General features: G+C 49.0%; 1 protein-coding gene across 3 annotated transcripts in view; it reads right to left on the bottom strand.

The window, feature by feature from the left end:
* LOC123732804 (developmentally-regulated GTP-binding protein 2) overlaps positions 1–26,013 on the bottom strand; it is a 59,350-nt gene that overhangs the window by 14,093 nt on the left and 19,244 nt on the right. For all 3 annotated transcript variants that reach the window (XM_045712084.1, XM_045712083.1, XM_045712085.1), the window contains exons 5-6: positions 15,573–15,633; positions 12,268–12,358 (exon numbers count right to left, since the gene is read on the bottom strand). In XM_045712084.1, the coding sequence (XP_045568040.1) occupies positions 12,268–12,358; positions 15,573–15,633 (152 nt within the window). The remainder of the gene's footprint in view (positions 1–12,267; positions 12,359–15,572; positions 15,634–26,013) is intronic.

Here is a 26,013-nt window from a genome sequence, read left to right as displayed (position 1 = left end):
GACAGACCCTAGACGGGTTAGCAGTTAGTAACCAGCTGGGACAGACCCTAGACGGGTTAGCGGTTAGTAACCAGCTGGGACAGACCCTAGACGGGTTAGCAGTTAGTAACCAGCTGGGACAGACCCTAGACGGGTTAGCAGTTAGTAACCAGCTGGGACAGACCCTAGACGGGTTAGCGGTTAGTAACCAGCTGGGACAGACCCTAGACGGGTTAGCAGTTAGTAACCAGCTGGGACAGACCCTAGACGGGTTAGCAGTTAGTAACCAGCTGGGACAGACCCTAGACGGGTTAGCAGTTAGTAACCAGCTGGGACAGACCCTAGACGGGTTAGCAGTTAGTAACCAGCTGGGACAGACCCTAGACGGGTTAGCAGTTAGTAACCAGCTGGGACAGACCCTAGACGGGTTAGCAGTTAGTAACCAGCTGGGACAGACCCTAGACGGGTTAGCGGTTAGTAACCAGCTGGGACAGACCCTAGACGGGTTAGCAGTTAGTAACCAGCTGGGACAGACCCTAGACGGGTTAGCAGTTAGTAACCAGCTGGGACAGACCCTAGACGGGTTAGCAGTTAGTAACCAGCTGGGACAGACCCTAGACGGGTTAGCAGTTAGTAACCAGCTGGGACAGACCCTAGACGGGTTAGCAGTTAGTAACCAGCTGGGACAGACCCTAGACGGGTTAGCAGTTAGTAACCAGCTGGGACAGACCCTAGACGGGTTAGCGGTTAGTAACCAGCTGGGACAGACCCTAGACGGGTTAGCAGTTAGTAACCAGCTGGGACAGACCCTAGACGGGTTAGCAGTTAGTAACCAGCTGGGACAGACCCTAGACGGGTTAGCAGTTAGTAACCAGCTGGGACAGACCCTAGACGGGTTAGCAGTTAGTAACCAGCTGGGACAGACCCTAGACGGGTTAGCAGTTAGTAACCAGCTGGGACAGACCCTAGACGGGTTAGCAGTTAGTAACCAGCTGGGACAGACCCTAGACGGGTTAGCAGTTAGTAACCAGCTGGGACAGACCCTAGACGGGTTAGCAGTTAGTAACCAGCTGGGACAGACCCTAGACGGGTTAGCGGTTAGTAACCAGCTGGGACAGACCCTAGACGGGTTAGCAGTTAGTAACCAGCTGGGACAGACCCTAGACGGGTTAGCGGTTAGTAACCAGCTGGGACAGACCCTAGACGGGTTAGCAGTTAGTAACCAGCTGGGACAGACCCTAGACGGGTTAGCAGTTAGTAACCAGCTGGGACAGACCCTAGACGGGTTAGCAGTTAGTAACCAGCTGGGACAGACCCTAGACGGGTTAGCAGTTAGTAACCAGCTGGGACAGACCCTAGACGGGTTAGCAGTTAGTAACCAGCTGGGACAGACCCTAGACGGGTTAGCAGTTAGTAACCAGCTGGGACAGACCCTAGACGGGTTAGCAGTTAGTAACCAGCTGGGACAGACCCTAGACGGGTTAGCAGTTAGTAACCAGCTGGGACAGACCCTAGACGGGTTAGCAGTTAGTAACCAGCTGGGACAGACCCTAGACGGGTTAGCAGTTAGTAACCAGCTGGGACAGACCCTAGACGGGTTAGCAGTTAGTAACCAGCTGGGACAGACCCTAGACGGGTTAGCGGTTAGTAACCAGCTGGGACAGACCCTAGACGGGTTAGCAGTTAGTAACCAGCTGGGACAGACCCTAGACGGGTTAGCGGTTAGTAACCAGCTGGGACAGACCCTAGACGGGTTAGCAGTTAGTAACCAGCTGGGACAGACCCTAGACGGGTTAGCAGTTAGTAACCAGCTGGGACAGACCCTAGACGGGTTAGCGGTTAGTAACCAGCTGGGACAGACCCTAGACGGGTTAGCAGTTAGTAACCAGCTGGGACAGACCCTAGACGGGTTAGCAGTTAGTAACCAGCTGGGACAGACCCTAGACGGGTTAGCAGTTAGTAACCAGCTGGGACAGACCCTAGACGGGTTAGCAGTTAGTAACCAGCTGGGACAGACCCTAGACGGGTTAGCAGTTAGTAACCAGCTGGGACAGACCCTAGACGGGTTAGCAGTTAGTAACCAGCTGGGACAGACCCTAGACGGGTTAGCAGTTAGTAACCAGCTGGGACAGACCCTAGACGGGTTAGCAGTTAGTAACCAGCTGGGACAGACCCTAGACGGGTTAGCGGTTAGTAACCAGCTGGGACAGACCCTAGACGGGTTAGCAGTTAGTAACCAGCTGGGACAGACCCTAGACGGGTTAGCGGTTAGTAACCAGCTGGGACAGACCCTAGACGGGTTAGCAGTTAGTAACCAGCTGGGACAGACCCTAGACGGGTTAGCAGTTAGTAACCAGCTGGGACAGACCCTAGACGGGTTAGCAGTTAGTAACCAGCTGGGACAGACCCTAGACGGGTTAGCAGTTAGTAACCAGCTGGGACAGACCCTAGACGGGTTAGCAGTTAGTAACCAGCTGGGACAGACCCTAGACGGGTTAGCAGTTAGTAACCAGCTGGGACAGACCCTAGACGGGTTAGCAGTTAGTAACCAGCTGGGACAGACCCTAGACGGGTTAGCAGTTAGTAACCAGCTGGGACAGACCCTAGACGGGTTAGCAGTTAGTAACCAGCTGGGACAGACCCTAGACGGGTTAGCGGTTAGTAACCAGCTGGGACAGACCCTAGACGGGTTAGCAGTTAGTAACCAGCTGGGACAGACCCTAGACGGGTTAGCAGTTAGTAACCAGCTGGGACAGACCCTAGACGGGTTAGCAGTTAGTAACCAGCTGGGACAGACCCTAGACGGGTTAGCGGTTAGTAACCAGCTGGGACAGACCCTAGACGGGTTAGCAGTTAGTAACCAGCTGGGACAGACCCTAGACGGGTTAGCAGTTAGTAACCAGCTGGGACAGACCCTAGACGGGTTAGCAGTTAGTAACCAGCTGGGACAGACCCTAGACGGGTTAGCAGTTAGTAACCAGCTGGGACAGACCCTAGACGGGTTAGCAGTTAGTAACCAGCTGGGACAGACCCTAGACGGGTTAGCAGTTAGTAACCAGCTGGGACAGACCCTAGACGGGTTAGCAGTTAGTAACCAGCTGGGACAGACCCTAGACGGGTTAGCAGTTAGTAACCAGCTGGGACAGACCCTAGACGGGTTAGCAGTTAGTAACCAGCTGGGACAGACCCTAGACGGGTTAGCAGTTAGTAACCAGCTGGGACAGACCCTAGACGGGTTAGCAGTTAGTAACCAGCTGGGACAGACCCTAGACGGGTTAGCAGTTAGTAACCAGCTGGGACAGACCCTAGACGGGTTAGCAGTTAGTAACCAGCTGGGACAGACCCTAGACGGGTTAGCAGTTAGTAACCAGCTGGGACAGACCCTAGACGGGTTAGCAGTTAGTAACCAGCTGGGACAGACCCTAGACGGGTTAGCAGTTAGTAACCAGCTGGGACAGACCCTAGACGGGTTAGCAGTTAGTAACCAGCTGGGACAGACCCTAGACGGGTTAGCAGTTAGTAACCAGCTGGGACAGACCCTAGACGGGTTAGCAGTTAGTAACCAGCTGGGACAGACCCTAGACGGGTTAGCAGTTAGTAACCAGCTGGGACAGACCCTAGACGGGTTAGCAGTTAGTAACCAGCTGGGACAGACCCTAGACGGGTTAGCAGTTAGTAACCAGCTGGGACAGACCCTAGACGGGTTAGCGAGTTAGTAACCAGCTGGGACAGACCCTAGACGGGTTAGCAGTTAGTAACCAGCTGGGACAGACCCTAGACGGGTTAGCAGTTAGTAACCAGCTGGGACAGACCCTAGACGGGTTAGCAGTTAGTAACCAGCTGGGACAGACCCTAGACGGGTTAGCGGTTAGTAACCAGCTGGGACAGACCCTAGACGGGTTAGCAGTTAGTAACCAGCTGGGACAGACCCTAGACGGGTTAGCGGTTAGTAACCAGCTGGGACAGACCCTAGACGGGTTAGCGGTTAGTAACCAGCTGGGACAGACCCTAGACGGGTTAGCAGTTAGTAACCAGCTGGGACAGACCCTAGACGGGTTAGCAGTTAGTAACCAGCTGGGACAGACCCTAGACGGGTTAGCAGTTAGTAACCAGCTGGGACAGACCCTAGACGGGTTAGCAGTTAGTAACCAGCTGGGACAGACCCTAGACGGGTTAGCAGTTAGTAACCAGCTGGGACAGACCCTAGACGGGTTAGCAGTTAGTAACCAGCTGGGACAGACCCTAGACGGGTTAGCGAGTTAGTAACCAGCTGGGACAGACCCTAGACGGGTTAGCAGTTAGTAACCAGCTGGGACAGACCCTAGACGGGTTAGCAGTTAGTAACCAGCTGGGACAGACCCTAGACGGGTTAGCAGTTAGTAACCAGCTGGGACAGACCCTAGACGGGTTAGCAGTTAGTAACCAGCTGGGACAGACCCTAGACGGGTTAGCAGTTAGTAACCAGCTGGGACAGACCCTAGACGGGTTAGCGGTTAGTAACCAGCTGGGACAGACCCTAGACGGGTTAGCAGTTAGTAACCAGCTGGGACAGACCCTAGACGGGTTAGCAGTTAGTAACCAGCTGGGACAGACCCTAGACGGGTTAGCAGTTAGTAACCAGCTGGGACAGACCCTAGACGGGTTAGCAGTTAGTAACCAGCTGGGACAGACCCTAGACGGGTTAGCAGTTAGTAACCAGCTGGGACAGACCCTAGACGGGTTAGCAGTTAGTAACCAGCTGGGACAGACCCTAGACGGGTTAGCAGTTAGTAACCAGCTGGGACAGACCCTAGACGGGTTAGCAGTTAGTAACCAGCTGGGACAGACCCTAGACGGGTTAGCAGTTAGTAACCAGCTGGGACAGACCCTAGACGGGTTAGCGGTTAGTAACCAGCTGGGACAGACCCTAGACGGGTTAGCAGTTAGTAACCAGCTGGGACAGACCCTAGACGGGTTAGCGAGTTAGTAACCAGCTGGGACAGACCCTAGACGGGTTAGCAGTTAGTAACCAGCTGGGACAGACCCTAGACGGGTTAGCAGTTAGTAACCAGCTGGGACAGACCCTAGACGGGTTAGCAGTTAGTAACCAGCTGGGACAGACCCTAGACGGGTTAGCAGTTAGTAACCAGCTGGGACAGACCCTAGACGGGTTAGCAGTTAGTAACCAGCTGGGACAGACCCTAGACGGGTTAGCAGTTAGTAACCAGCTGGGACAGACCCTAGACGGGTTAGCAGTTAGTAACCAGCTGGGACAGACCCTAGACGGGTTAGCAGTTAGTAACCAGCTGGGACAGACCCTAGACGGGTTAGCAGTTAGTAACCAGCTGGGACAGACCCTAGACGGGTTAGCAGTTAGTAACCAGCTGGGACAGACCCTAGACGGGTTAGCAGTTAGTAACCAGCTGGGACAGACCCTAGACGGGTTAGCAGTTAGTAACCAGCTGGGACAGACCCTAGACGGGTTAGCAGTTAGTAACCAGCTGGGACAGACCCTAGACGGGTTAGCAGTTAGTAACCAGCTGGGACAGACCCTAGACGGGTTAGCAGTTAGTAACCAGCTGGGACAGACCCTAGACGGGTTAGCAGTTAGTAACCAGCTGGGACAGACCCTAGACGGGTTAGCGGTTAGTAACCAGCTGGGACAGACCCTAGACGGGTTAGCAGTTAGTAACCAGCTGGGACAGACCCTAGACGGGTTAGCAGTTAGTAACCAGCTGGGACAGACCCTAGACGGGTTAGCAGTTAGTAACCAGCTGGGACAGACCCTGAGACGGGTTAGCAGTTAGTAACCAGCTGGGACAGACCCTAGACGGGTTAGCAGTTAGTAACCAGCTGGGACAGACCCTAGACGGGTTAGCAGTTAGTAACCAGCTGGGACAGACCCTAGACGGGTTAGCAGTTAGTAACCAGCTGGGACAGACCCTAGACGGGTTAGCAGTTAGTAACCAGCTGGGACAGACCCTAGACGGGTTAGCAGTTAGTAACCAGCTGGGACAGACCCTAGACGGGTTAGCAGTTAGTAACCAGCTGGGACAGACCCTAGACGGGTTAGCAGTTAGTAACCAGCTGGGACAGACCCTAGACGGGTTAGCAGTTAGTAACCAGCTGGGACAGACCCTAGACGGGTTAGCAGTTAGTAACCAGCTGGGACAGACCCTAGACGGGTTAGCAGTTAGTAACCAGCTGGGACAGACCCTAGACGGGTTAGCAGTTAGTAACCAGCTGGGACAGACCCTAGACGGGTTAGCAGTTAGTAACCAGCTGGGACAGACCCTAGACGGGTTAGCAGTTAGTAACCAGCTGGGACAGACCCTAGACGGGTTAGCAGTTAGTAACCAGCTGGGACAGACCCTAGACGGGTTAGCAGTTAGTAACCAGCTGGGACAGACCCTAGACGGGTTAGCAGTTAGTAACCAGCTGGGACAGACCCTAGACGGGTTAGCAGTTAGTAACCAGCTGGGACAGACCCTAGACGGGTTAGCAGTTAGTAACCAGCTGGGACAGACCCTAGACGGGTTAGCAGTTAGTAACCAGCTGGGACAGACCCTAGACGGGTTAGCAGTTAGTAACCAGCTGGGACAGACCCTAGACGGGTTAGCAGTTAGTAACCAGCTGGGACAGACCCTAGACGGGTTAGCAGTTAGTAACCAGCTGGGACAGACCCTAGACGGGTTAGCAGTTAGTAACCAGCTGGGACAGACCCTAGACGGGTTAGCGGTTAGTAACCAGCTGGGACAGACCCTAGACGGGTTAGCAGTTAGTAACCAGCTGGGACAGACCCTAGACGGGTTAGCGGTTAGTAACCAGCTGGGACAGACCCTAGACGGGTTAGCAGTTAGTAACCAGCTGGGACAGACCCTAGACGGGTTAGCAGTTAGTAACCAGCTGGGACAGACCCTAGACGGGTTAGCGGTTAGTAACCAGCTGGGACAGACCCTAGACGGGTTAGCAGTTAGTAACCAGCTGGGACAGACCCTAGACGGGTTAGCAGTTAGTAACCAGCTGGGACAGACCCTAGACGGGTTAGCAGTTAGTAACCAGCTGGGACAGACCCTAGACGGGTTAGCAGTTAGTAACCAGCTGGGACAGACCCTAGACGGGTTAGCAGTTAGTAACCAGCTGGGACAGACCCTAGACGGGTTAGCAGTTAGTAACCAGCTGGGACAGACCCTAGACGGGTTAGCAGTTAGTAACCAGCTGGGACAGACCCTAGACGGGTTAGCAGTTAGTAACCAGCTGGGACAGACCCTAGACGGGTTAGCAGTTAGTAACCAGCTGGGACAGACCCTAGACGGGTTAGCAGTTAGTAACCAGCTGGGACAGACCCTAGACGGGTTAGCAGTTAGTAACCAGCTGGGACAGACCCTAGACGGGTTAGCAGTTAGTAACCAGCTGGGACAGACCCTAGACGGGTTAGCAGTTAGTAACCAGCTGGGACAGACCCTAGACGGGTTAGCAGTTAGTAACCAGCTGGGACAGACCCTAGACGGGTTAGCAGTTAGTAACCAGCTGGGACAGACCCTAGACGGGTTAGCAGTTAGTAACCAGCTGGGACAGACCCTAGACGGGTTAGCAGTTAGTAACCAGCTGGGACAGACCCTAGACGGGTTAGCAGTTAGTAACCAGCTGGGACAGACCCTAGACGGGTTAGCAGTTAGTAACCAGCTGGGACAGACCCTAGACGGGTTAGCAGTTAGTAACCAGCTGGGACAGACCCTAGACGGGTTAGCAGTTAGTAACCAGCTGGGACAGACCCTAGACGGGTTAGCAGTTAGTAACCAGCTGGGACAGACCCTAGACGGGTTAGCAGTTAGTAACCAGCTGGGACAGACCCTAGACGGGTTAGCAGTTAGTAACCAGCTGGGACAGACCCTAGACGGGTTAGCAGTTAGTAACCAGCTGGGACAGACCCTAGACGGGTTAGCAGTTAGTAACCAGCTGGGACAGACCCTAGACGGGTTAGCGGTTAGTAACCAGCTGGGACAGACCCTAGACGGGTTAGCAGTTAGTAACCAGCTGGGACAGACCCTAGACGGGTTAGCAGTTAGTAACCAGCTGGGACAGACCCTAGACGGGTTAGCAGTTAGTAACCAGCTGGGACAGACCCTAGACGGGTTAGCGGTTAGTAACCAGCTGGGACAGACCCTAGACGGGTTAGCAGTTAGTAACCAGCTGGGACAGACCCTAGACGGGTTAGCGGTTAGTAACCAGCTGGGACAGACCCTAGACGGGTTAGCAGTTAGTAACCAGCTGGGACAGACCCTAGACGGGTTAGCAGTTAGTAACCAGCTGGGACAGACCCTAGACGGGTTAGCAGTTAGTAACCAGCTGGGACAGACCCTAGACGGGTTAGCAGTTAGTAACCAGCTGGGACAGACCCTAGACGGGTTAGCAGTTAGTAACCAGCTGGGACAGACCCTAGACGGGTTAGCAGTTAGTAACCAGCTGGGACAGACCCTAGACGGGTTAGCAGTTAGTAACCAGCTGGGACAGACCCTAGACGGGTTAGCAGTTAGTAACCAGCTGGGACAGACCCTAGACGGGTTAGCAGTTAGTAACCAGCTGGGACAGACCCTAGACGGGTTAGCAGTTAGTAACCAGCTGGGACAGACCCTAGACGGGTTAGCAGTTAGTAACCAGCTGGGACAGACCCTAGACGGGTTAGCAGTTAGTAACCAGCTGGGACAGACCCTAGACGGGTTAGCAGTTAGTAACCAGCTGGGACAGACCCTAGACGGGTTAGCAGTTAGTAACCAGCTGGGACAGACCCTAGACGGGTTAGCAGTTAGTAACCAGCTGGGACAGACCCTAGACGGGTTAGCAGTTAGTAACCAGCTGGGACAGACCCTAGACGGGTTAGCAGTTAGTAACCAGCTGGGACAGACCCTAGACGGGTTAGCAGTTAGTAACCAGCTGGGACAGACCCTAGACGGGTTAGCAGTTAGTAACCAGCTGGGACAGACCCTAGACGGGTTAGCAGTTAGTAACCAGCTGGGACAGACCCTAGACGGGTTAGCAGTTAGTAACCAGCTGGGACAGACCCTAGACGGGTTAGCAGTTAGTAACCAGCTGGGACAGACCCTAGACGGGTTAGCAGTTAGTAACCAGCTGGGACAGACCCTAGACGGGTTAGCAGTTAGTAACCAGCTGGGACAGACCCTAGACGGGTTAGCAGTTAGTAACCAGCTGGGACAGACCCTAGACGGGTTAGCAGTTAGTAACCAGCTGGGACAGACCCTAGACGGGTTAGCAGTTAGTAACCAGCTGGGACAGACCCTAGACGGGTTAGCAGTTAGTAACCAGCTGGGACAGACCCTAGACGGGTTAGCAGTTAGTAACCAGCTGGGACAGACCCTAGACGGGTTAGCAGTTAGTAACCAGCTGGGACAGACCCTAGACGGGTTAGCAGTTAGTAACCAGCTGGGACAGACCCTAGACGGGTTAGCAGTTAGTAACCAGCTGGGACAGACCCTAGACGGGTTAGCAGTTAGTAACCAGCTGGGACAGACCCTAGACGGGTTAGCAGTTAGTAACCAGCTGGGACAGACCCTAGACGGGTTAGCAGTTAGTAACCAGCTGGGACAGACCCTAGACGGGTTAGCAGTTAGTAACCAGCTGGGACAGACCCTAGACGGGTTAGCAGTTAGTAACCAGCTGGGACAGACCCTAGACGGGTTAGCAGTTAGTAACCAGCTGGGACAGACCCTAGACGGGTTAGCAGTTAGTAACCAGCTGGGACAGACCCTAGACGGGTTAGCAGTTAGTAACCAGCTGGGACAGACCCTAGACGGGTTAGCAGTTAGTAACCAGCTGGGACAGACCCTAGACGGGTTAGCAGTTAGTAACCAGCTGGGACAGACCCTAGACGGGTTAGCAGTTAGTAACCAGCTGGGACAGACCCTAGACGGGTTAGCAGTTAGTAACCAGCTGGGACAGACCCTAGACGGGTTAGCAGTTAGTAACCAGCTGGGACAGACCCTAGACGGGTTAGCAGTTAGTAACCAGCTGGGACAGACCCTAGACGGGTTAGCAGTTAGTAACCAGCTGGGACAGACCCTAGACGGGTTAGCAGTTAGTAACCAGCTGGGACAGACCCTAGACGGGTTAGCAGTTAGTAACCAGCTGGGACAGACCCTAGACGGGTTAGCAGTTAGTAACCAGCTGGGACAGACCCTAGACGGGTTAGCAGTTAGTAACCAGCTGGGACAGACCCTAGACGGGTTAGCAGTTAGTAACCAGCTGGGACAGACCCTAGACGGGTTAGCAGTTAGTAACCAGCTGGGACAGACCCTAGACGGGTTAGCAGTTAGTAACCAGCTGGGACAGACCCTAGACGGGTTAGCAGTTAGTAACCAGCTGGGACAGACCCTAGACGGGTTAGCAGTTAGTAACCAGCTGGGACAGACCCTAGACGGGTTAGCAGTTAGTAACCAGCTGGGACAGACCCTAGACGGGTTAGCAGTTAGTAACCAGCTGGGACAGACCCTAGACGGGTTAGCAGTTAGTAACCAGCTGGGACAGACCCTAGACGGGTTAGCAGTTAGTAACCAGCTGGGACAGACCCTAGACGGGTTAGCAGTTAGTAACCAGCTGGGACAGACCCTAGACGGGTTAGCAGTTAGTAACCAGCTGGGACAGACCCTAGACGGGTTAGCAGTTAGTAACCAGCTGGGACAGACCCTAGACGGGTTAGCAGTTAGTAACCAGCTGGGACAGACCCTAGACGGGTTAGCAGTTAGTAACCAGCTGGGACAGACCCTAGACGGGTTAGCAGTTAGTAACCAGCTGGGACAGACCCTAGACGGGTTAGCAGTTAGTAACCAGCTGGGACAGACCCTAGACGGGTTAGCGGTTAGTAACCAGCTGGGACAGACCCTAGACGGGTTAGCGGTTAGTAACCAGCTGGGACAGACCCTAGACGGGTTAGCAGTTAGTAACCAGCTGGGACAGACCCTAGACGGGTTAGCAGTTAGTAACCAGCTGGGACAGACCCTAGACGGGTTAGCAGTTAGTAACCAGCTGGGACAGACCCTAGACGGGTTAGCAGTTAGTAACCAGCTGGGACAGACCCTAGACGGGTTAGCAGTTAGTAACCAGCTGGGACAGACCCTAGACGGGTTAGCAGTTAGTAACCAGCTGGGACAGACCCTAGACGGGTTAGCAGTTAGTAACCAGCTGGGACAGACCCTAGACGGGTTAGCAGTTGGTAACCAGCTGGGACAGACCCTAGACGGGTTAGCGGTTAGTAACCAGCTGGGACAGACCCTAGACGGGTTAGCAGTTAGTAACCAGCTGGGACAGACCCTAGACGGGTTAGCGGTTAGTAACCAGCTGGGACAGACCCTAGACGGGTTAGCGGTTAGTAACCAGCTGGGACAGACCCTAGACGGGTTAGCAGTTAGTAACCAGCTGGGACAGACCCTAGACGGGTTAGCGGTTAGTAACCAGCTGGGACAGACCCTAGACGGGTTAGCAGTTAGTAACCAGCTGGGACAGACCCTAGACGGGTTAGCGGTTAGTAACCAGCTGGGACAGACCCTAGACGGGTTAGCAGTTAGTAACCAGCTGGGACAGACCCTAGACGGGTTAGCGGTTAGTAACCAGCTGGGACAGACCCTAGACGGGTTAGCGGTTAGTAACCAGCTGGGACAGACCCTAGACGGGTTAGCGGTTAGTAACCAGCTGGGACAGACCCTAGACGGGTTAGCGGTTAGTAACCAGCTGGGACAGACCCTAGACGGGTTAGCAGTTAGTAACCAGCTGGGACAGACCCTAGACGGGTTAGCAGTTAGTAACCAGCTGGGACAGACCCTAGACGGGTTAGCAGTTAGTAACCAGCTGGGACAGACCCTAGACGGGTTAGCAGTTAGTAACCAGCTGGGACAGACCCTAGACGGGTTAGCAGTTAGTAACCAGCTGGGACAGACCCTAGACGGGTTAGCAGTTAGTAACCAGCTGGGACAGACCCTAGACGGGTTAGCAGTTAGTAACCAGCTGGGACAGACCCTAGACGGGTTAGCAGTTAGTAACCAGCTGGGACAGACCCTAGACGGGTTAGCAGTTAGTAACCAGCTGGGACAGACCCTAGACGGGTTAGCAGTTAGTAACCAGCTGGGACAGACCCTAGACGGGTTAGCAGTTAGTAACCAGCTGGGACAGACCCTAGACGGGTTAGCAGTTAGTAACCAGCTGGGACAGACCCTAGACGGGTTAGCGGTTAGTAACCAGCTGGGACAGACCCTAGACGGGTTAGCGGTTAGTAACCAGCTGATCAGAACAGCCAATCACCTCTGGACGTCTCCCTTCGTGGCGTCCAGCATCATGATGACCACGTCTGCTGTCCTGGCAACAGCAATGACCTGCCGACCTCGACCCTTACCTATGAAACACACACACACACACACACACACACACACACACACACACACACACACACAAACACACACACAGGTCAGAGGTCACCCAATCACAACAAAGAGTTTAAATCATCATCCAATCACAAAAGGCCTCTTATTGGTGGTGGAAGAGCTGACAGCGCTCTACATTAATAGCTCAGAGATAACACAGGGCTCTACATTAATAGCTCAGAGATAACACAGCGCTCTACAATAATTAATAGCTCAGAGATAACACAGCGCTCTACATTAATAGCTCAGAGATAACACAGCGCTCTACATTAATAGCTCAGAGATAACACAGCGCTCTACATTAATAGCTCAGAGATAACACAGCGCTCTACATTAATTAACAGCTCAGAGATAACACAGCGCTCTACATTAATTAACAGCTCAGAGATAACACAGCGCTCTACATTAATAGCTCAGAGATAACACAGCGCTCTACATTAACAGCTCAGAGATAACACAGCGCTCTACATTAATAGCTCAGAGATAACACAGCGCTCTACATTAATAGCTCAGAGATAACACAGCGCTCTACATTAATTAACAGCTCAGAGATAACACAGCGCTCTACATTAACAGCTCAGAGATAACACAGCGCTCTACATTAATAGCTCAGAGATAACACAGCGCTCTACAATAATTAATAGCTCAGAGATAACACAGCGCTCTACATTAATAGCTCAGAGATAACACAGCGCTCTACATTAATAGCTCAGAGATAACACAGCGCTCTACATTAATAGCTCAGAGATAACACGGCGCTCTACATTAATAGCTAAGAGATAACACAGCGCTCTACATTAACAGCTCAGAGATAACACGGCGCTCTACATTAATAGCTCAGAGATAACACGGCGCTCTACATTAATTAACAGCTCAGAGATAACACAGGGCTCTACATTAATAGCTCAGAGATAACACAGGGCTCTACATTAATAGCTCAGAGATAACACAGCGCTCTACATTAATAGCTCAGAGATAACACAGCGCTCTACATTAACAGCTCAGAGATAACACAGCGCTCTACATTAATTAACAGCTCAGAGATAACACAGCGCTCTACATTAATTAATAGCTCAGAGATAACACAGCGCTCTACATTAATTAATAGCTCAGAGATAACACAGCGCTCTACATTAATAGCTCAGAGATAACACAGCGCTCTACATTAATAGCTCAGAGATAACACAGTGCTCTACATTAATAGCTCAGAGATAACACAGCGCTCTACATTAATAGCTCAGAGATAACACAGCGCTCTACATTAACAGCTCAGAGATAACACAGCGCTCTACATTAACAGCTCAGAGATAACACAGCGCTCTACATTAACAGCTCAGAGATAACACAGCGCTCTACATTAATAGCTCAGAGATAACACAGCGCTCTACATTAATAGCTCAGAGATAACACAGCGCTCTACATTAATAGCTCAGAGATAACACAGCGCTCTACATTAATTAATAGCTCAGAGATAACACGGCGCTCTACATTAATTAATAGCTCAGAGATAACACAGCGCTCTACATTAATTAATAGCTCAGAGATAACACAGCGCTCTACATTAACAGCTCAGAGATACCACAGCGCTCTACATTAACAGCTCAGAGATAACACAGCGCTCTACATTAATAGCTCAGAGATAACACAGCGCTCTACATTAATAGCTCAGAGATAACACAGCGCTCTACATTAATTAATAGCTCAGAGATAACACAGTGCTCTACATTAATTAATAGCTCAGAGATAACGCAGCGCTCTATATTAATAGCTCAGAGATAACACAGCGCTCTACATTAATAGCTCAGAGATAACACAGCGCTCTACATTAACAGCTCAGAGATAACACAGCGCTCTACATTAATAGCTCAGAGATAACACAGCGCTCTACATTAATAGCTCAGAGATAACACAGCGCTCTACATTAATAGCTCAGAGATAACACAGCGCTCTACATTAATAGCTCAGAGATAACACAGCGCTCTACAATAATAGCTCAGAGATAACACAGCGCTTTACATTAATTAATAGCTCACAGATAACACAGCGCTCTACATTAATAGCTCAGAGATAACACAGCGCTCTACATTAATTAACAGCTCAGAGATAACACAGCGCTCTACATTAATTAACAGCTCAGAGATAACACAGCGCTCTACATTAATTAATAGCTCAGAGATAACACAGCGCTCTACATTAATAGCTCAGAGATAACACAGGGCTCTACATTAATTAATAGCTCAGAGATAACACAGCTCTCTACAATAATTAATAGCTCAGAGATAACACAGCGCTCTACATTAATAGCTCAGAGATAACACAGCGCTCTACAATAATTAATAGCTCAGAGATAACACAGCGCTCTACATTAATTAATAGCTCAGAGATAACACAGCGCTCTACATTAACAGCTCAGAGATAACACAGCGCTCTACATTAATAGCTCAGAGATAACACAGCGCTCTACATTAATAGCTCAGAGATAACACAGCGCTCTACATTAATAGCTCAGAGATAACACAGCGCTCTACATTAACAGCTCAGAGATAACACAGCGCTCTACATTAACAGCTCAGAGATAACACAGCGATCTACATTAATTAATAGCTCAGAGATAACACAGGGCTCTAAATTAATAGCTCAGAGATAACACAGCGCTCTACATTAATTAATAGCTCACAGATAACACAGGGCTCTACATTAATAGCTCAGAGATAACACAGCGCTCTACATTAATAGCTCAGAGATAACACAGCGCTCTACATTAATAGCTCAGAGATAACACAGCGCTCTACATTAATAGCTCAGAGATAACACAGCGCTCTACATTAACAGCTCAGAGATAACACAGCGCTTTACATTAAGAGCTCAGAGATAACACAGCGCTCTACATTAATCCCACCCACGTTATTGAGCGATAACACAGCGCTCTACATTAATCCCGCCCACGTTATTGAGAGATACCAAAAGCCTCTCAGGATTACCACCAGGGGTGCGTTCAGCAGATAGATAGAAATACGTCACGTAGAACAAACACAGCGCTCTCCGACATGTATAACTAAGACTCTAATTACGGCATTTCTATCTGCAAACGTTCCACACCGTTTGTCTACTGAACGAGGCAGCAAACCCTCCACCACCCCTCCTCTCTCTACAGTAGATAATACACCTGGTAACCCGTTACTGTACCTTGGGACGCTCCTTCTATGATTCCTGGCAGGTCCAGCAGCTGGATGTTGGCTCCATTATACTGCAGGACAACAGGATGGGGTCATTATACACTACTACCAGCTGGATGTTGGTTCCATTATACTGCAGGACAACAGGATGGGTCATTATACACTACTACCAGCTGGATGTTGGTTCCATTATACTGCAGGACAACAGGATGGGTCATTATACACTACTACCAGCTGGATGTTGGTTCCATTATACTGCAGGACAACAGGATGGGGTCATTATACACTACTACCAGCTGGATGTTGGTTCCATTATACTGCAGGACAACAGGACGGGTCATTATACACTACTACCAGCTGGATGTTGGTTCCATTATACTGCAGGACAACAGGATGGGTCATTATACACTACTACCAGCTGGATGTTGGTTCCATTATACTGCAGGACAACAGGATGGGTCATTATACACTACTACCAGCTGGATGTTGGTTCCATTATACTGCAGGACAACAGGATGGGGTCATTATACACTACTACCAGCTGGATGTTGGTTCCATTATACTGCAGGATGGGTCATTATACACTACTACCAGCTGGATGTTGGCTCCATTATACTGCAGGACGGGTCATTATACACTACTACCAGCTGGATGTTGGCTCCATTATACTGCAGGACAACAGGATGGGTCATTATACACTACTACCAGCTGGATGTTGGTTCCATTATACTGCAGGACAACAGGATGGGTCATTATACACTACTACCAGCTGGATGTTGGCTCCATTATACTGCAGGACAACAGGATGGGTCATTATACACTACTACCAGCTGGATGTTGGTTCCATTATACTGCAGGACAACAGGATGGGGTCATTATACACTACTACCAGCTGGATGTTGGTTCCATTATACTGCAGGACAACAGGACGGGGTCATTATACACTACTACCAGCTGGATGTTGGTTCCATTATAGTGCAGGACGGGTCATTATACACTACTACCAGCTGGATGTTGGTTCCATTATACTGCAGGACAACAGGATGGGTCATTATACACTACTACCAGCTGGATGTTGGTTCCATTATACTGCAGGACAACAGGATGGGTCATTATACACTACTACCAGCTGGATGTTGGTTCCATTATACTGCAGGATGGGTCATTATACACTACTACCAGCTGGATGTTGGTTCCATTATACTGCAGGACGGGTCATTATACACTACTACCAGCTGGATGTTGGTTCCATTATACTGCAGGACGGGTCATTATACACTACTACCAGCTGGATGTTGGTTCCATTATACTGCAGGAAAACAGGATGGGGTCATTATACACTACTACCAGCTGGATGTTGGTTCCATTATACTGCAGGACAACAGGATGGGTCATTATACACTACTACCAGCTGGATGTTGGTTCCATTATACTGCAGGATGGGTCATTATACACTACTACCAGCTGGATGTTGGTTCCATTATACTGCAGGACGGGTCATTATACACTACTACCAGCTGGATGTTGGTTCCATTATACTGCAGGACGGGTCATTATACACTACTACCAGCTGGATGTTGGTTCCATTATACTGCAGGACAACAGGATGGGTCATTATACACTACTACCAGCTGGATGTTGGCTCCATTATACTGCAGGACAACAGGATGGGGTCATTATACACTACTACCAGCTGGATGTTGGTTCCATTATACTGCAGGACAACAGGATGGGTCATTATACACTACTACCAGCTGGATGTTGGTTCCATTATACTGCAGGACAACAGGATGGGGTCATTATACACTACTACCAGCTGGATGTTGGTTCCATTATACTGCAGGACAACAGGACGGGTCATTATACACTACTACCAGCTGGATGTTGGTTCCATTATACTGCAGGACAACAGGATGGGGTCATTATACACTACTACCAGCTGGATGTTGGTTCCATTATACTGCAGGACAACAGGATGGGTCATTATACACTACTACCAGCTGGATGTTGGTTCCATTATACTGCAGGACAACAGGATGGGGTCATTATACACTACTACCAGCTGGATGTTGGCTCCATTATACTGCAGGACAACAGGACGGGTCATTATACACTACTACCAGCTGGATGTTGGCTCCATTATACTGCAGGACAACAGGATGGGTCATTATACACTACTACCAGCTGGATGTTGGTTCCATTATACTGCAGGACAACAGGATGGGTCATTATACACTACTACCAGCTGGATGTTGGCTCCATTATACTGCAGGACAACAGGATGGGTCATTATACACTACTACCAGCTGGATGTTGGTTCCATTATACTGCAGGACAACAGGATGGGTCATTATACACTACTACCAGCTGGATGTTGGCTCCATTATACTGCAGGACAACAGGATGGGTCATTATACACTACTACCAGCTGGATGTTGGTTCCATTATACTGCAGGACAACAGGATGGGGTCATTATACACTACTACCAGCTGGATGTTGGTTCCATTATACTGCAGGACAACAGGACGGGGTCATTATACACTACTACCAGCTGGATGTTGGTTCCATTATAGTGCAGGACGGGTCATTATACACTACTACCAGCTGGATGTTGGTTCCATTATACTGCAGGACGGGTCATTATACACTACTACCAGCTGGATGTTGGTTCCATTATACTGCAGGACAACAGGATGGGTCATTATACACTACTACCAGCTGGATGTTGGTTCCATTATACTGCAGGACAACAGGATGGGTCATTATACACTACTACCAGCTGGATGTTGGTTCCATTATACTGCAGGATGGGTCATTATACACTACTACCAGCTGGATGTTGGTTCCATTATACTGCAGGACGGGTCATTATACACTACTACCAGCTGGATGTTGGTTCCATTATACTGCAGGACGGGTCATTATACACTACTACCAGCTGGATGTTGGTTCCATTATACTGCAGGAAAACAGGATGGGGTCATTATACACTACTACCAGCTGGATGTTGGTTCCATTATACTGCAGGACAACAGGATGGGTCATTATACACTACTACCAGCTGGATGTTGGTTCCATTATACTGCAGGATGGGTCATTATACACTACTACCAGCTGGATGTTGGTTCCATTATACTGCAGGACGGGTCATTATACACTACTACCAGCTGGATGTTGGTTCCATTATACTGCAGGACGGGTCATTATACACTACTACCAGCTGGATGTTGGTTCCATTATACTGCAGGACAACAGGATGGGTCATTATACACTACTACCAGCTGGATGTTGGCTCCATTATACTGCAGGACAACAGGATGGGGTCATTATACACTACTACCAGCTGGATGTTGTTTCCATTATACTGCAGGACAACAGGATGGGTCATTATACACTACTACCAGCTGGATGTTGTTTCCATTATACTGCAGGACAACAGGATGGGGTCATTATACACTACTACCAGCTGGATGTTGGTTCCATTATACTGCAGGACAACAGGATGGGTCATTATACACTACTACCAGCTGGATGTTGTTTCCATTATACTGCAGGACAACAGGATGGGGTCATTATACACTACTACCAGCTGGATGTTGGTTCCATTATACTGCAGGACAACAGGATGGGTCATTATACACTACTACCAGCTGGATGTTGGCTCCATTATACTGCAAGACAACAGGATGGGGGTCATTATACACTACTACCAGCTGGATGTTGGTTCCATTATACTGCAGGACAACAGGACGGGTCATTATACACTACTACCAGCTGGATGTTGGCTCCATTATACTGCAGGACGGGTCATTATACACTACTACCAGCTGGATGTTGGTTCCATTAAACTGCAGGACAACAGGATGGGGTCATTATACACTACTACCAGCTGGATGTTGGTTCCATTATACTGCAGGACAACAGGATGGGTCATTATACACTACTACCAGCTGGATGTTGGTTCCATTATACTGCAGGATGGGTCATTATACACTACTACCAGCTGGATGTTGGTTCCATTATACTGCAGGACGGGTCATTATACACTACTACCAGCTGGATGTTGGTTCCATTATACTGCAGGACGGGTCATTATACACTACTACCAGCTGGATGTTGGTTCCATTATACTGCAGGACAACAGGATGGGGTCATTATACACTACTACCAGCTGGATGTTGGTTCCATTATACTGCAGGACAACAGGACGGGTCATTATACACTACTACCAGCTGGATGTTGGTTCCATTATACTGCAGGACAACAGGACGGGTCATTATACACTACTACCAGCTGGATGTTGGTTCCATTATACTGCAGGAAAACAGGATGGGGTCATTATACACTACTACCAGCTGGATGTTGGTTCCATTATACTGCAGGACAACAGGACGGGGTCATTATACACTACTACCAGCTGGATGTTGGTTCCATTATACTGCAGGACGGGTCATTATACACTACTACCAGCTGGATGTTGTTTCCATTATACTGCAGGACAACAGGATGGGTCATTATACACTACTACCAGCTGGATGTTGGTTCCATTATACTGCAGGACAACAGGATGGGGTCATTATACACTACTACCAGCTGGATGTTGGCTCCATTATACTGCAGGACAACAGGATGGGGTCATTATACACTACTACCAGCTGGATGTTGTTTCCATTATACTGCAGGACAACAGGATGGGTCATTATACACTACTACCAGCTGGATGTTGGCTCCATTATACTGCAGGACGGGTCATTATACACTACTACCAGCTGGATGTTGGTTCCATTATACTGCAGGACAACAGGATGGGTCATTATACACTACTACCAGCTGGATGTTGGTTCCATTATACTGCAGGACAACAGGATGGGGTCATTATACACTACTACCAGCTGGATGTTGGTTCCATTATACTGCAGGACAACAGGATGGGGTCATTATACACTACTACCAGCTGGATGTTGGTTCCATTATACTGCAGGACAACAGGACGGGTCATTATACACTACTACCAGCTGGATGTTGGTTCCATTATACTGCAGGACAACAGGACGGGTCATTATACACTACTACCAGCTGGATGTTGGCTCCATTATACTGCAGGACAACAGGATGGGTCATTATACACTACTACCAGCTGGATGTTGGTTACATTATACTGCAGGACAACAGGATGGGTCATTATACACTACTACCAGCTGGATGTTGGTTCCATTATACTGCAGGACAACAGGATGGGGGTCATTATACACTACTACCAGCTGGATGTTGGCTCCATTATACTGCAGGACAACAGGATGGGGGTCATTATACACTACTACCAGCTGGATGTTGGCTCCATTATACTGCAGGACGGGTCATTATACACTACTACCAGCTGGATGTTGGTTCCATTATACTGCAGGATGGGTCATTATACACTACTACCAGCTGGATGTTGGTTCCATTATACTGCAGGACAACAGGACGGGTCATTATACACTACTACCAGCTGGATGTTGGCTCCATTATACTGCAGGACAACAGGATGGGTCATTATACACTACTACCAGCTGGATGTTGGTTCCATTATACTGCAGGACAACAGGATGGGGTCATTATACACTACTACCAGCTGGATGTTGGCTCCATTATACTGCAGGATGGGTCATTATACACTACTACCAGCTGGATGTTGGCTCCATTATACTGCAGGATGGGTCATTATACACTACTACCAGCTGGATGTTGGTTCCATTATACTGCAGGACGGGTCATTATACACTACTACCAGCTGGATGTTGGTTCCATTATACTGCAGGACGGGTCATTATACACTACTACCAGCTGGATGTTGGTTCCATTATACTGCAGGAAAACAGGATGGGGTCATTATACACTACTACCAGCTGGATGTTGGTTCCATTATACTGCAGGACAACAGGATGGGGTCATTATACACTACTACCAGCTGGATGTTGGTTCCATTATACTGCAGGACAACAGGATGGGTCATTATACACTACTACCAGCTGGATGTTGGCTCCATTATACTGCAGGACAACAGGATGGGGTCATTATACACTACTACCAGCTGGATGTTGTTTCCATTATACTGCAGGACAACAGGATGGGTCATTATACACTACTACCAGCTGGATGTTGTTTCCATTATACTGCAGGACAACAGGATGGGGTCATTATACACTACTACCAGCTGGATGTTGGTTCCATTATACTGCAGGACAACAGGATGGGTCATTATACAGTACTACCAGCTGGATGTTGTTTCCATTATACTGCAGGACAACAGGATGGGGTCATTATACACTACTACCAGCTGGATGTTGGTTCCATTATACTGCAGGACAACAGGATGGGTCATTATACACTACTACCAGCTGGATGTTGGCTCCATTATACTGCAAGACAACAGGATGGGGGTCATTATACACTACTACCAGCTGGATGTTGGTTCCATTATACTGCAGGACAACAGGACGGGTCATTATACACTACTACCAGCTGGATGTTGGCTCCATTATACTGCAGGACGGGTCATTATACACTACTACCAGCTGGATGTTGGTTCCATTAAACTGCAGGACAACAGGATGGGGTCATTATACACTACTACCAGCTGGATGTTGGTTCCATTATACTGCAGGACAACAGGATGGGTCATTATACACTACTACCAGCTGGATGTTGGTTCCATTATACTGCAGGACAACAGGATGGGGTCATTATACACTACTACCAGCTGGATGTTGGTTCCATTATACTGCAGGACAACAGGATGGGGTCATTATACACTACTACCAGCTGGATGTTGGCTCCATTATACTGCAGGACAACAGGACGGGTCATTATACACTACTACCAGCTGGATGTTGGCTCCATTATACTGCAGGACAACAGGATGGGTCATTATACACTACTACCAGCTGGATGTTGGTTCCATTATACTGCAGGACAACAGGATGGGTCATTATACACTACTACCAGCTGGATGTTGGCTCCATTATACTGCAGGACAACAGGATGGGTCATTATACACTACTACCAGCTGGATGTTGGTTCCATTATACTGCAGGACAACAGGATGGGTCATTATACACTACTACCAGCTGGATGTTGGCTCCATTATACTGCAGGACAACAGGATGGGTCATTATACACTACTACCAGCTGGATGTTGGTTCCATTATACTGCAGGACAACAGGATGGGGTCATTATACACTACTACCAGCTGGATGTTGGTTCCATTATACTGCAGGACAACAGGACGGGTCATTATACACTACTACCAGCTGGATGTTGGCTCCATTATACTGCAGGACGGGTCATTATACACTACTACCAGCTGGATGTTGGTTCCATTAAACTGCAGGACAACAGGATGGGGTCATTATACACTACTACCAGCTGGATGTTGGTTCCATTATACTGCAGGACAACAGGATGGGTCATTATACACTACTACCAGCTGGATGTTGGTTCCATTATACTGCAGGATGGGTCATTATACACTACTACCAGCTGGATGTTGGTTCCATTATACTGCAGGACGGGTCATTATACACTACTACCAGCTGGATGTTGGTTCCATTATACTGCAGGACGGGTCATTATACACTACTACCAGCTGGATGTTGGTTCCATTATACTGCAGGACAACAGGATGGGGTCATTATACACTACTACCAGCTGGATGTTGGTTCCATTATACTGCAGGACAACAGGACGGGTCATTATACACTACTACCAGCTGGATGTTGGTTCCATTATACTGCAGGACAACAGGACGGGTCATTATACACTACTACCAGCTGGATGTTGGTTCCATTATACTGCAGGAAAACAGGATGGGGTCATTATACACTACTACCAGCTGGATGTTGGTTCCATTATACTGCAGGACAACAGGACGGGGTCATTATACACTACTACCAGCTGGATGTTGGTTCCATTATACTGCAGGACGGGTCATTATACACTACTACCAGCTGGATGTTGTTTCCATTATACTGCAGGACAACAGGATGGGTCATTATACACTACTACCAGCTGGATGTTGGTTCCATTATACTGCAGGACAACAGGATGGGGTCATTATACACTACTACCAGCTGGATGTTGGCTCCATTATACTGCAGGACAACAGGATGGGGTCATTATACACTACTACCAGCTGGATGTTGTTTCCATTATACTGCAGGACAACAGGATGGGTCATTATACACTACTACCAGCTGGATGTTGGCTCCATTATACTGCAGGACGGGTCATTATACACTACTACCAGCTGGATGTTGGTTCCATTAAACTGCAGGACAACAGGATGGGGTCATTATACACTACTACCAGCTGGATGTTGGTTCCATTATACTGCAGGACAACAGGATGGGTCATTATACACTACTACCAGCTGGATGTTGGTTCCATTATACTGCAGGACAACAGGATGGGGTCATTATACACTACTACCAGCTGGATGTTGGTTCCATTATACTGCAGGACAACAGGATGGGGTCATTATACACTACTACCAGCTGGATGTTGGCTCCATTATACTGCAGGACAACAGGACGGGTCATTATACACTACTACCAGCTGGATGTTGGTTCCATTATACTGCAGGACAACAGGACGGGTCATTATACACTACAACCAGCTGGATGTTGGCTCCATTATACTGCAGGACAACAGGATGGGTCATTATACACTACTACCAGCTGGATGTTGGCTCCATTATACTGCAGGATGGGTCATTATACACTACTACCAGCTGGATGTTGGCTCCATTATACTGCCAGGACAACAGGACGGGTCATTATACACTACTACCAGCTGGATGTTGGTTCCATTATACTGCAGGACGGGTCATTATACACTACTACCAGCTGGATGTTGGCTCCATTATACTGCAGGACAACAGGATGGATACACTACTACCAGCTGGATGTTGGTTCCATTATACTGCCAGGACAACAGGACGGGTCATTATACACTACTACCAGCTGGATGTTGGTTCCATTATAGTGCAGGATGGGTCATTATACACTACTACCAGCTGGATGTTGGCTCCATTATACTGCAGGACAACAGGATGGGGTCATTATACACTACTACCAGCTGGATGTTGGCTCCATTATACTGCCAGGACAACAGGACGGGTCATTATACACTACTACCAGCTGGATGTTGGTTCCATTATAGTGCAGGATGGGTCATTATACACTACTACCAGCTGGATGTTGGCTCCATTATACTGCAGGACAACAGGATGGGGTCATTATACACTACTACCAGCTGGATGTTGGTTCCATTATACTGCAGGACAACAGGACGGGTCATTATACACTACTACCAGCTGGATGTTGGTTCTATTATACTGCAGGACAACAGGATGGGTCATTATACACTACTACCAGCTGGATGTTGGTTCCATTATACTGCAGGACAACAGGATGGGGTCATTATACACTACTACCAGCTGGATGTTGGCTCCATTATACTGCAGGACAACAGGATGGGGTCATTATACACTACTACCAGCTGGATGTTGGCTCCATTATACTGCAGGACAACAGGATGGGGTCATTATACACTACTACCAGCTGGATGTTGGTTCCATTATACTGCAGGACAACAGGATGGGTCATTATACACTACTACCAGCTGGATGTTGGTTCCATTATACTGCAGGACAACAGGACGGGTCATTATACACTACTACCAGCTGGATGTTGGCTCCATTATACTGCAGGACAACAGGATGGGGTCATTATACACTACTACCAGCTGGATGTTGGCTCCATTATACTGCAGGACAACAGGATGGGGTCATTATACACTACTACCAGCTGGATGTTGGCTCCATTATACTGCAGGATGGGTCATTATACACTACTACCAGCTGGATGTTGGTTCCATTATACTGCAGGACGGGTCATTATACACTACTACCAGCTGGATGTTGGCTCCATTATACTGCAGGACAACAGGATGGGGTCATTATACACTACTACCAGCTGGATGTTGGCTCCATTATACTGCAGGACAACAGGACGGGGTCATTATACACTACTACCAGCTGGATGTTGGCTCCATTATACTGCAGGACAACAGGATGGATACACTACTACCAGCTGGATGTTGGTTCCATTATACTGCAGGACAACAGGACGGGGTCATTATACACTACTACCAGCTGGATGTTGGCTCCATTATACTGCAGGACAACAGGATGGGTCATTATACACTACTACCAGCTGGATGTTGGTTCCATTATACTGCAGGACAACAGGATGGGGTCATTATACACTACTACCAGCTGGATGTTGGCTCCATTATACTGCAGGATGGGTCATTATACACTACTACCAGCTGGATGTTGGCTCCATTATACTGCCAGGACAACAGGACGGGTCATTATACACTACTACCAGCTGGATGTTGGTTCCA

This window comes from Salmo salar, unplaced genomic scaffold, assembly GCF_905237065.1.
Source record: "Salmo salar unplaced genomic scaffold, Ssal_v3.1, whole genome shotgun sequence".
NCBI lineage: Eukaryota > Metazoa > Chordata > Actinopteri > Salmoniformes > Salmonidae > Salmo > Salmo salar.
Note: the sequence above shows the minus strand (reverse complement) of the source record. Positions and strands in the feature narration are given on the sequence as shown.